This window comes from Fukomys damarensis, unplaced genomic scaffold (genome assembly GCF_012274545.1).
Source record: "Fukomys damarensis isolate Sample0158 unplaced genomic scaffold, DMR_v1.0_HiC HiC_scaffold_26, whole genome shotgun sequence".
Taxonomy (NCBI): Eukaryota; Metazoa; Chordata; class Mammalia; order Rodentia; family Bathyergidae; genus Fukomys; species Fukomys damarensis.
Window position 1 is genome coordinate 23,612,977 of NW_022900938.1, and position 13,126 is coordinate 23,626,102.

The 13,126-nt window shown below is 37.3% G+C and overlaps 1 protein-coding gene across 4 annotated transcripts in view; it reads right to left on the reverse strand.

The window, feature by feature from the left end:
• Positions 1–7,117: 7,117 nt before the first annotated feature.
• Positions 7,118–13,126, reverse strand: part of Hat1 (histone acetyltransferase 1) — a 51,764-nt gene continuing 45,755 nt past the window's right edge. For all 4 annotated transcript variants that reach the window (XM_010606984.3, XM_010606988.3, XM_033756256.1 and 1 more), the window contains exons 10-11: positions 10,862–10,978; positions 7,118–7,615 (exon numbers count right to left, since the gene is read on the reverse strand). In XM_010606984.3, the coding sequence (XP_010605286.1) occupies positions 7,448–7,615; positions 10,862–10,978 (285 nt within the window). In that variant the 3' untranslated portion in view covers positions 7,118–7,447. The remainder of the gene's footprint in view (positions 7,616–10,861; positions 10,979–13,126) is intronic.

The window sequence follows — 13,126 nt, forward strand, 5'->3', positions numbered from 1 at the left end:
ACTGAAAATAAAATCAACAACAAAACTAAAATAAAGCCTTCCCAGGTGTGGGCCAAGACACCTGTAATTCCAGCATTTGGGAGGCTGATGCAGGAAGATCACAAGTTTGAGGCCAGCCTGGGCAACTTATTTAGCAAAATTCTGTCTCAAAAATTAAAAATAAAAAGGCTGGGATATAGCTCAGTGTAGAGGCTCTGTGTTCAACCTCCGTATCCCCAGTGCCATAAGAAAAAAAGCACATTGCAATAAAGTGGTCTCTCATAGTTCTTGTAGTCTCTCTGTATAATACATATAACAACAACAAAAAAATGTTAACTGACAGTTTATGTTCTCAGTAAGGCTTCCTTGAGGTCCAACACTTTAACAGCAAGCTACTAGTAAAGTTTTCAGAAGGAGGCAAAAGTTATATACAGGTTACTATTTTTTAATACTAGGGATTGAACCCACCATGGCTGTTGCACTGAGCAAAACACCCAGCTCTTTTTATTTTTTGAGACAGGGCCTAAGTAGCTAAATTGCCAAAGCTGGGCTTGAACGTGTGATCTTCCTGCCTCAGCTTCTGAGTGTTGGGATTACAGCTGTGCATCCATACAGATTCCCAACCATGTTGTACAAGGGTCAGATGTACCCTTTCTTGAATTCTGTACTGTATACATATTATATAAGAAATCACTAAAAGTAAATGAATATGCAATCCCATAGACCAGTGGTTTTCAACCAAAGGTCATTTTCCCCCACCACAGGCTAAGTGGCACAGCCATTGATGGGGATGGTACTCATGGCATCAAATGTGTACAGACCAGGGATGCTGGTCAGACCTGAACAACAAACTGTCTGACCCCAAATGTCAGTAGTCCTGAAGCTAAGAAACCTTGATGTTAGAACAATTCTGTGGCTGCTAAGATTTGAGAAGACCTAAGCAAAACTAAAAGAATAAAAGTCATGTTCATATGCCTTAGCGTTTAAGTCATTGTGCATTGAGCATAACTCAAATCCCCAGCCATTGAAAGGAAGTGGCTGGAAATGCCCAAAATGCTCCTGTTTGCATGAAAAGGTTGTTCTAGATTGTTACTTATCAAGTTTCTGTAATGGTAGTTCATGTTAATAAACTTAATATGCTGAAAGTAGCAGTCACAAGCCGGGGATTTAGCTTAGCGGTTCGGTGGCCTGCCTTGCAAGTGCAAGGACCCGAGTTCAATCCCCGGTTCCAAAAAAACAAAAAAACCCAGCTGTCTTGAAAGTAGTAATCACTCAAGTATGAGGTTAGACTAAACCAGGTGCTGGTGGCACACAACTGTGACCCTAGAAATCTGGGAGGCTAAGGCAGGAGAAGCACAAGTTCAAGCCTAGCTAGGCTGGGCTTAAAGTGAGAAGCTATCTCTTTTTTCTTTCTTTTTATTGAGTTTATTGGTACAATCTAGGTATACAGTACAGTTACATTCATCATTGGGATTCTGTACCTTTACATGACAGTTCTTGATTCTCAATTTTTCCCCTTGTCCCTGCCCTCCCTTCACCCCCTCCTCCCCTCCCAATTCACACACACTTTATTTCCATTTTTTGTTTCTCATATTTTTTTCCTCTCCCTTATTACCTTTCCCCCACCCTTCCCACTTTCCCTACACCTTTAGCCCTTTACTTCCTATTTCACATTATTAATTATCTCATTAGGATCCTGTGTACTATTATAGTTTCTCACACCAAAGAAACTATTCAGTATTTCAGTTAAAAAAATCTCTGTACGAACATTAAAAATAGGAAATCCTAAAATAAAACTAAAAGGAAAGTAAAAGAGAAAAGGCAATGATGTAACATTAAAATAATCCTTAATTCTGGAGATGAAAATGGTCCCTGAACATATTTAAATTGCTTCTTGCTCTTATAGTCTTATTTTTTTTCATTATTTAGAGAATACTTTATTAGTTTCTGTAATCAAACCCACATAGATGTGACCTTACATATTTAGTATGATGTGTTACCCCTGTACAGATGGAAAAAAAATAAAAAATTGAAATAAAAATAAAAAGACTAATAATAGCAGTATGTTATGCATCAATAGCAGCAACAGCTTTTCCAGGTTATGCAGTCATCTGAACAAAATTATAGACATTCAGCACATTCCATTAAAAACCAAAACAAAACAAAAACAAAGAAAAGACTAATATCCAGAAAACAGCAAAGTTCTGTTGCTGTTGTGGTACCTGTCACCATTTTTTTATTAGCATCTTAATCATTATCTGGAAAGAGAACATTCTAGAGTAATATCATTAAATGTAGCTCTGATAAAGCACGGTCCCTACTATGTATCATAAAGCAGGTACAAGATATTTTACATTCATAGAGGTATGATACAGTACCGTCCTACATCAATAATACTAGAATCAGTTTTGGTTTGAAATTTACTTTGTCTGCAAATAAGATTGCTACCCCTGTTTTTTTCTGGGCTCCTGTCACATGAAGAATTGTTTTCTATCTTTTCACTTTCAGTCTGTGGACTTCTTTTTGCACTAGGTGTGTTTCTTGTATACAACATATTGTTGGATTTTGCTTCTTATTCCATTTTGCCAGTCTATTTCTCTTGATTGGTGAGTTGAGGCCACTGACATTGCTGGTTATAACGGATATGTACTGACTTATGATTGACATGTTATTGGCCTTTTGTTGACTCTTTACTTTTTCACCTTCTCCTTTTAATTTCTTGCCTTGCCTATTTGATTTGCTCTTTTGGGCCTCATGGTATTGTTGCCTTCATTGTCTTTTTCTAGGATCTTGTTTAGAATTGCTTGTAGTGCTGGTTTGGTATTCATGTAGTTTCTCAGGTGTTCCTTGTAGTGGAAGTGTCTTACTTCCCCATCCATTTTGAAAGAGAGCTTTGCAGGATACATCAGTCTAGGTTGGAGGTTCTCTTTTAGTACTTGAAATATCTCATTCCAGGCTCTCCTTGCCAAGGGTTTGTGTTGAAAAGTCTGCTTTGATTCTGATGGGCTTTCCTTTGTATGTGATTTGTTTCTTTTCTCTTACTGCTTGTAGTATTTTGTTCTTCTGTTGGGTTTATGGGATCTTGATTATTATATGTCTAGGTGTAGATTTTTTTTTTATTTATTGTAGCTAGTTGGGGTCCTATATGCCTGTTATCTGAATGTCAAATTCTTCCCCTCTGTTTGGGAAGTTTTCTGTCATTAATTCTGCAAACAGCTTTTTAAAGTCATTTGTATTTTCTCCTGCTACTTCATGTATTCCTATCAGTCTTGTTATTCTTCTTTGCATCATCTAGGAGCTGTTGGATCGATTTCTCATGATCCCTTACTATTTTTAAGAGACCTCTCTTTTCATGGTCACTGACTGCAATCTTTTCTAAATCCGAGAGTCTATCTTCGCATTCTTTTATTCTGTTGCGTACACTTTCTATGGAGTGTTTAATCTCCTGGATATCTGTTTTATGGATTCCATTTCTTTCCTATGTTGGGCGTTTATTTTTTCCATTTCTTTCTTATGCTGGGCCTTCATGGCTTCTATCATGGTCCTGAGCTCATCTATTTTTTTGTCAGTTTCTGCTCTAGAGTCTCGAATCGTGACTTCCATTTTGCTATTTCTATGGTTAACTGGGAAATTATTTCTGTTTTGAATTTTTCTAGAGCCTGATCGATCTATTTTGTTACTTCCTGTGCTTTGAGTTAGGTGTTCTGGTTGTTTTGAATTTTTCTAGAGCCTGATCGATCTATTTTGTTACTTCCTGTGCTTTGAGTTCTGGGTGTCCTGGTGGTTCACTATCAGCCTTTTCATCCTCATTTGCCCTACTGTTTGCCATTGGTGAACTGGAAGTCTGTCCTTGTGTCTTGCTTAAGTGTTTTCTCATTTTTATTTTCGTTGTTGGACTGTCCTTGGTTTAATCTCTGGAATATCACCCAAATCTTCCTGATATGGTTGCGCCCTGGCTTGTGTCTCTGTGTCTCTAACGACCCACAGACATTCTCATCTTCATAGCATCAGAGAAAACAGCTCATCAAATCAACCGCAATGCTTTATCCCAACTGATACAATCAGTAGCACATTAAGATCAAGCACAACTTGGAAACTGACCACCTGTGGTAGTCACTAGTCTATCACCCTTAAATCATTTGAATTAAATTGAAATCAAGCAGTCCAGAACATGTCTGCAGTGAACAAAATTTCAATATAGTGTATTTACCATTTAATGGCTCAGACAGAGCGAGGATGCTAGACCCCCTCGTCTCAGCTGATGGCTGAACCCCATGATGCTGACTGACCTCGGGCTGCAAGGCCTAGATTGAGTTCCCCAACCTTCTGAATGGTTGAACGGGGGGGCGGGTAGGGGGTTGAGGGGTACGTAGCTACCTTTCCCGCGCTCAAGCAATGGCAGCTGGGGCAGGAGAAGGAGAAGCTCTCCTTCCCGCAGTGGATCGGAGCCCAGGCTACCTTCTTTTTTTTTTTTTTTTTTTTTTGGTACCGGGGATTGAACTTGGGTCCTTGCACTTGCAAGGCAGGCCACCAAACCGCTGAGCTAAATCCCAGGCCCATGAGAAGCTATCTCAAAGAAACTAAGTAGAAGAATTATAGGTACTTAATAGTTCTTTAAAATGTTAAACTGACTTAAATTCTAAGAACTTAACAAATCCTAGGAATTAATCAGTTGGCATCTAAAGTCTGATTCTAATGATTCTCAGATATGGCTGCCAGGCCTTCTCTAGTAGGAAAGGAAGATCATGATTCAGGGGATCAGAGAATTCTTCAGAACAGACAAGACTGGTAAAGGCTCTGTAATTTGGAGACAACTGGGGACTTAGTGCTGCTTTTCTCTCATACCAACTGTGTCACATAATGCTGTGATTTTTCAAATATTTTTACACGTATCACATCCCTACCCACAGAAAAAGATAAGCAAAGATCTCAGAACAGAGAGCCTGACGACCACTGTAGTGTAACCTCATTTTTACAGATGAACTGCTCAGAAAGAAAACATTACATATAGAAAAGATGCAATCTGTAGATAATGGGAAAATGAAACAGTAGAACAAAGGGGAAAAATACTAACAAAGTAAAGGCAGAAATACAGTAGGTACACACGAGATGATAAATGGTGTGAGGGCTGAGAAGGGTGGCAGGTGACCACTGGCCGGCTGTGTTCATACACCATGCTGCACACCTTTCCTGATAATTATTATACAAGAGCTAAATACCAGACCTTTATCATTCTAACCCTGAATGATAGTATATAGCCTTTCAAGTCCCAACGGTTAATATAAACAGATCATTATCCATGAATTGAGCACAGGAATATTGCTTTAAAGAAAGGGGTGGGGATTAGTATCACATTGACCTTTCCTAGTTTCTACACAGAAAACTATTTGGAGCTGAGCATTGTGGTGCATGCCTGTAATCCCAGCACTCAAAGAGGCTGAGGCAGGAGGATCACAGATCATAAATTCAAGGCCAGCCTGGGCTATACAGTGAGACCCTATTTCAAAGGAGAGAACCCCCCCACCTTAGTAATTTCAGACTATTTTTTTTCTTCAGAACTCAAGTATGAATTTTGAATTATCAATTAAAATTAAAAGTTAGATAATTTTTAGATGAAAAACAAATTGCTTTCACAGTATTCAAAAAACAATTTTATTTTCCAGTACTGGGTGTTACACCTAGGGCCTCTGTGCCGAGCCACATCTCGTCACTTTAATTTTTTATTTTGAGACAGGCTTGCACTAACTTGCCCAGGCTGGGTTCAAATCTGGAATTATCCTGCTTTAATTCCCCAGAGTGCTGCAATCACAGGTGTTTGCCACCATTCCTGGCCAGAAAGAATTTTTTTTTTTTTTTTGGCACTGGGGATCGAACTTGGGTCCTTGGCCACTGAACCGCTGAGCTAAATAAATCCCTGGCCGGAAAGGATTTTAACTTAAGTAGTTCATTCTACCCATAGCAAATAAATATATTTTCTCAGAAACCAAGTTCCATCTGTATTTAGCCTTGTGAGATGAGACAGGACACTTTTACAGCCCTCACTTTAAGGACACAATTAGTGCTACTGGTATGCTACCAGCGAAAACCATTTTTTGGCCAGAGGATATGAGTTACTTTGTCTCCTGTCAGTAAAACCTGACAGGCTTTACTAATGGAAAGGTGATCTAAAGACAAGACGGGACTTGTCCAAGTTGGGACTTTGCACTAAGCATCAAGCAAATCAAGTTTTTTTTATTTTTTTTCTTTTTTTTTTTTTTTTTTTTTTTTTTTGGTACCGAGGATTGAACTTAAGACCTTGCACTTGCAAAGCAGGCGTGGTGCCACTGAGCTAAATCCCTGGCCCACTTACATCCTGTTTTAATGTTATATAATACTCGGCTCATTGGTACACATTATAAACATCTTAAGCTTTTACTTATAAATCCTTATCCAGCAATTTATACTGTTTCATTAAGAAGCAAGACTATATTAAAGAAATCACCATTACTTAGGTTTATTTCTTATACTTCAACACCGTAGTAACCTTATAGCAATTTGTAACAGATACCTATCTTATCTGCATATGGTGATGAACTGATTTGTCTTACTTTATACAATGCTTTATGGCTAACTTCTAAATTATCTTCAGTTGGAGCCAGGTATGTACCTCAGCGGCACTGCACCTGCCTGGCATGCTCAAGGTCCTGAGTTTGATTCCCAGTACTGGGGATAAAAAAAAAAAAGAAGATAAATTATCTTCATTTAATTTTGATGCCCAACATTTAGGCTTTAGAGTATATCTAGTTCTAGCTGCTCTCTTACGTGCCTAGCCACAAGTAGTTAAGCAGAAGTTTATTTAAACAAATCAAACCTTTACTAGGAACATTCCTATTTAGAAAAATCATACAGGATAAACAAGATATTAGGATGACCATAAAGGAATTTTTGGGGGAGGGGGTTTGAGACAGGGTCTCACTATGTAGTTGAGACTGACCTGGAACTCACTATGTATCCCAGGCTGGTCTCAAACTCACAGCAATCCTCCTGCCTCAGCCTCCCAAGTGCTGGGATTACAGGCGTGCACAAAAGAATGTGTTTTAAAGGTGTCAAATGTTAGCTCTTAGAAGCTAAGTATACGATGAATGATACAAATCAAAGGTTTTTTAAGATAGGAAGAGTTTATAAGTATTTAAGAATCACATCACACATTAACATATCACAACTAAGCATTTATTATACTGTTTAAGAAGAAAAGCAAGAGCAGTGGTATTTTAGAAGCTATATTTTTTAATGCAATATATGCTCATAAACATTCTAGACAGTATTTTAAAATATACAATCTCTCCAAAAGGAAATATTCAACTAATGATAACAGATAACTTTTAATGTAAGTAAAATGTTACAAGATGTTAACATTAAAATTATCATCAGGTTTTCCACAGCACAATGTACAGAAATTTGTCAGCTTCCTGTACAAAATAGAATAATCTTACTCTTGAGCCAGTCGTTCAATAACACGCCGGTAATCTTCCACTAGTTCCTGAAAGCTTTCTTCCAGTTGTTCATGTTGCATGCTTATTTCTATTTGATTCATCTGGTTTGTCAATTCTTCTGGCCTGAGACATTTTCTCATCTTAGCAAGATCTCTCTGCTTTTTCTAAACAACAAACACAATTATTTATTAGACTAAGAAAGCAGATTTATTTTTTCTACAATCTTAAATCTTCAGTATTAAAAAATAAGAGTAGAAATAAGCCCAAACTCGTCCTAAAGAGGTGTTTTTTTCTTTCTTTTTATTTGTGCAGTACTAGGAATTGAACCCAGGGCCTCCTGCATGATAGGCAAGTACTCAATCACCAGGCTCTATGTCTAGTCTGCCCCCACAACCACTTACCAGTCCAATTATTAAAATACAGGATGACCAAAAATTGCGTATTTTTTGGTTAAATTTTTATAAGAGGTCAATTTTATCAAATTTACTCAATATAAGAATTGACTGGTTGAAATGACACCTGCCTGAGCAATGCTTGGGATAAACTGTTAAGTGGTTAAATGTTAACCATGAATGGCAAACCCTCTAAAAGGAGTTAACAAAAAGATCTGGTATTTCTGTCAAATAACGATTAATATAGATACTAGTAGCCAATAATACAGTAGCATAACAAAAATCCTAGCCAGTGCTGGGTGTGTAGCTAAGAGGTACAGTGTTTGGCTAGCATGCATGAGGCCCAAGTTTTGATCCCCAAAAAGGAAAACAAAGCCAAAAAACCTCTGGCCAGTATAGACACACACATTTCTTTAACTGAAAGGCAAGTGTTATTATATGCAATTATTTATCTCACTCTATAATCATTAGAATTCTTATCTGGCATTCCCCTGCCACTGTACCTCTTGCTAGGTTCCCTTATCTAGTGACATATTTATAGACATATGAGGTGTGATTGAAATATATACTGAATATTTAAATTTTTTAAAATTACAGAAAGACATACTGCTGCTATCAACCCCATTAAAATACTCCCCCTTGCTTTGAACACTCTTCTCCCATTGTTTGTGCCACTTTCTAAAGCAGTTTTGAAAGTCCTTTTTTTTGTGTCTTTATGAGGTGTGATAAAAATTGCAGTGAATGACGCCATCTGAAAAGTAGGCTTAGAAACATTACAGTGTATTCTCATCTACCTTATTCACCTATCTGACATGAAAGGTAAACTGTTTTCATTCTATTCAGGACATTGAGGTAGCCATGACAGCACAACAAAGACATTAACAAAAGAGGGTTTTCAGAACTGCTCCAGAAAGTGGCAAGAGTGATGGGAGAAGTGTGTTCAAAGTGAAGGGGAATATTTAATGGCAATGTATCTTTTATTTTAATAAATTTTTAAAAATGTAAATATTCACTGTTTTCAAGCACACAATACTAATTTTAACAAACTATTGAAAAAGTTTCACAAAAGTAAAAAAGCAGTCATACCTAAAATAGTATATACTAACGTACATTTACTGAATCTCCTATTTTATTAAACTCTCTGTATTGTGTAAGAAGGACAACATTAAGCTGAGGAATTTGCAATAAGGAGCTGGTAATAATTTTTTTTTTTTTTTTTTGGCAATACTGGGGTTTAAACCTCAGGACCTGCACTTGCAAGGCAGATGTGGTGCCACTAAGCTAAACTCCTGGCCCTGGTAACAATTTTTGTGAAGAACACTGTGGCAGGATAATACTGTGTCAGTGACATTCAGGATGGATGAGACCAGAGGGCTAAGCAGCTACTGCAGTGGTTCAAGTCAGATGATAAAAGACTAAAGTCAACAGTGGCAGAAATGGAGGGAGCAGGGCAGGTCTAGGGGAGAAAGCACTGGATGATGTGGGGAAAGAAAAAGAAAACTCCAAGATTCCTTGTTAGGTGGGAAAATATAAAGCTTTCATGTTTTGGTTAAACTGTTCTAGGTTATCATAACAATTCTCTTTTATTAAAAGCATGTAATAAAGAATTGATTTTATAGATATAAGAAATCACAGATGTTAACTTATACTGTATGATTCTAACAACTATAAGAGATAGGTACTGGATGGAAAAAGAGTCAGTATCTTGCCTGAATTCATTCAGGTAGTGAGCTGAGAAGTCAGGATTGAAAATTTAACAGTCCAGTTAGAAGTGTGAGTTCTTAGTCTCTGTGTCAAATCACCTTTCAAAAGATAATTTGAACAAAATGAAATAATCCTGAAAATACCTCAAACCCATCCTAAAAACTAGTAAATGTTAGTTACACTAGTAATTGTGGAATACTAGGCAAATGTGCCATGCTTATTACTTTAGCTAAATCTGTAAGCACACAAACATTCCTAAGATGGGCTACAATAAAGTACTGGAGATAAGCCTTTGTTAAAGAAGCAATCTGACACAACAAAAACTTAAATTTGATTTGTGGTCTAAATTTCATTTATCAATCTTTATTCCTGAAACTATATATATTTCACTTTGTTTATATATGATGTATCACAAATTTAAGTTTTTGAAGAATGTGTAAAAAAGAACTGTTGACAATATTCAGTTAATGCAGATAAAACAATTAAAGATAGAATTAATACCAATTTATTTATACTAACATTTACCTTTATCCATACTAATAACTGGCAAATGGTAAGCCCAGATCTGATCTAGGATTATGACTACATTAGAAGGAAAATATGGGAGATGAAAAAGTAGTGGGGTGGGGGTGGGAGGGCCAAGAAGGAACAATGTTTAAAAACAGAAAAAGAGATTTGAGTTGAATCTTTTTTTTTTTGTACTGGGGATTGAACTGGGGTCCTTGTGCTTGCAAAGCAGGCAGTGGAGCCACTGAGCTAAATCCCCAGCTTCAGAAAAAGAGATTGGGTGTGATGGTGCACACCTATAATCCCAACACTTGGGATACTGAGGCAGAAGGACTGCTGCAAGTTTGAGGCCACCCTGGGCTATACAGTGAGACCCTGTCTCAAAAACAAACAAACAAACAGAAAAAGAGGTAAATAGTATTAATTTGAGATTTCAGCTATAATAAAGTAGGCATTATAAATAGCAACAAAGGCTATTTTTAGAGAGACAAAGCAAGAAGAGAAAACATGACAAATGGAATAAAAGACTTGAAAAACACTTAACTTGTTGGGTAAAAGCCTAAGCATTCGGATTTTCAAAAGATGCAGACAAATGAAAGAAAAATAGACTATCCTTGAGATTCACTTTTAAGGGAATGGAAAACATTTATAGTTTATTATAAAGTACAAATTTCTATAATGGGAAACATACTTTCACTCTGTAAAAGTTACTTAATCATAGTGATGTGACATGCCCACACAGCAGCACTGGCCAGTCTTCCGTTTTGAAAAGGGCCAAGAATGTAATGCCTGTCTTGAAAGTCCTACCTTATAAGGGCTGACCAGTCTTCTCTTAATATCCAGCCTGTAGCTTCTGTATTGCTCAGCATCACTCATGTCAGTCACCAGCAGTCGAAGAATTTCATAAACCCGTCTAGCATGTTGCTATTAAAAAAAAAAAAAAAAAAAAAAAAAAAAAGGAAAAGAAAAACCCAACTGTGAACATCTTAAAATTAAAAAACAGTGACAGGATAGATTTCATCTGCCATGGGCAAGGAACTGTGCTAGATGCCAGAAGAAAAGCAATAAAAGTCTCTCTCTACTTTCAAGGGCTAGCCATCTAACGGGTAATAAAAATAATTTAATGACAGAAATATACATAGAGTGTTATGGTAGCGTAGTCTGAGATTGTGGGAAATGTCAGAAGAGCATTCCTGAAGGAATAAAAAACCTGAGCTGACTCTATCTTGCAAATGGATGAGAGGTGAAGAGGAATACAATAGGGATAAAGGCTCACATACAGGGTAAAAGAGCTGAACTTCAACTTAGCAGGTGGCCAGGTTTTAAATGTAAGCTTAATGATGTGCACAGATTTGAATTTTAAGTAAACTATTTTTTAGCTATGTAGAAAAATGAGGCAGACAGGTCAATTAAGAAGCTAAGTTATTAAATTAGGAAAGAAAAAAAAAAGATGAAGGCATGAGATGGAACAGCCCAATAAGAATACTAAGGGACAAGGACTCTAAATATGTATGAGAAATAGGAGGATGTGAAATGACTGTCTTTCCACAGGCCAGAGAAGTCAGAGGGCAGCAGAACATGATTCTGGTCTAAGGGTAAAAGTTTAAGCAATTATTAGTTTTAGGTAAGAATTAAAGCCATAAGGTTGGTTAAGATCACCTGGGGAAACATACATAGTGTTGAGGGGTGAAGTCAGACTCCATGGTACAGTAACAGTTCAAGGCAGAAGAAAGCTAAAAACAGCTGGTAGTGGTGGCACACGGCTATAATCCCAGCACCCAGGAGGCTGAGGCAGGAAGATAGCCATGAGTTCAAGGCCTAGCTGGGCTACATTGTGAGTTCAGGGCCAGTTGGACCTATATAGCCAATCCTGTCCCAGAAACAAAGAAGAAAGACAAAAGGTCAAGACATCGGGATAAATCAAGTTTTGGTATCTCTCCCTGCCAACCTTTTTTTTTTTTTTTTTGAGGCAGGGTTTTGCTATGTACTTCAGGCTGATCTCAAACTATGTAACCCAGGCTGGCCTCAAACTCCTGCCTCAACCATTAGTGCTTGGATTATAGGTGTGTGCCACCATGCCCAGCTAAATTTTGGTATCTGAAGCCAACAAAGTAGCACCATTTTTCTGATGTATCTAGGTGAGTGGGGAGGTGGACTATGGGGTACGCTGAGAAGATATTTGAAATTCCTTGAAAGGAAACCTGAGTTGAATCTGAAAAATGACTACTATCTGGCCAGGCAAGTAGGGAAAAGAGGTATTCCCATTAAAGGGATAATGTATATAAAGAGACATACAGGAAAGATGTGGTACAAGTGGGATACAGCAGGAGGTTCAGTAAAGCCAAAGCAGGTAGGAAAGTGGTAGGAAGCTGAAGACAGCCAGTAATAACTGTCCAGATTATGACAAGCTCTGCATGTTCTACTTGGGGATTTGAATTTTTTTTTTAATGGTCCATATTATATACCTGTTCTTTTAAAAGGAGAGCTATTGAATAAATTCTCTTAATAAATACAGGTTTAATAGTCTACAGCCAGGTGTGGTGGTATATATCTCATCTTAAGCCCCGAAAAACCATTACAATGTTTTAATGCAGGATGTAACATTTTAGTTTAAATTGACTTGGTGAAGTAAACCAGCTACATTTTGGCTACATAGTTAGAAGATCAAAGGGAAAAACAAAACTAGATTATAGACTTAGATGAGATTGCCCAAGTAGAATTTTATTTATTTATTTATTTATTTTTGGTACTGGGGATTGAACTCGGGTCCTTGCCCTTGCAAGGCAGGCCACCGAACCGCTGAGCTAAATCCCCGGCCCTAGAATTTTAAATAGAATAAGAAGAAATGAGAATAAAGAACTTTGAGAAAGGAAAAGAGAAAAAATAGATCAGGATATGATATGTTTATGCACCAACTCTCCACAATTAATGTATTTATTATGTATTGCAAACATATATTAATTTTTAAAAACAAACAATAAAGGAACTGTGGAAGTTAAAGTTAAGGAGCACATAAAAGAGAAGCAAGTACAAGTATTTCAAGAAAGACGATTAGACTGGTAAGTGGAGAGC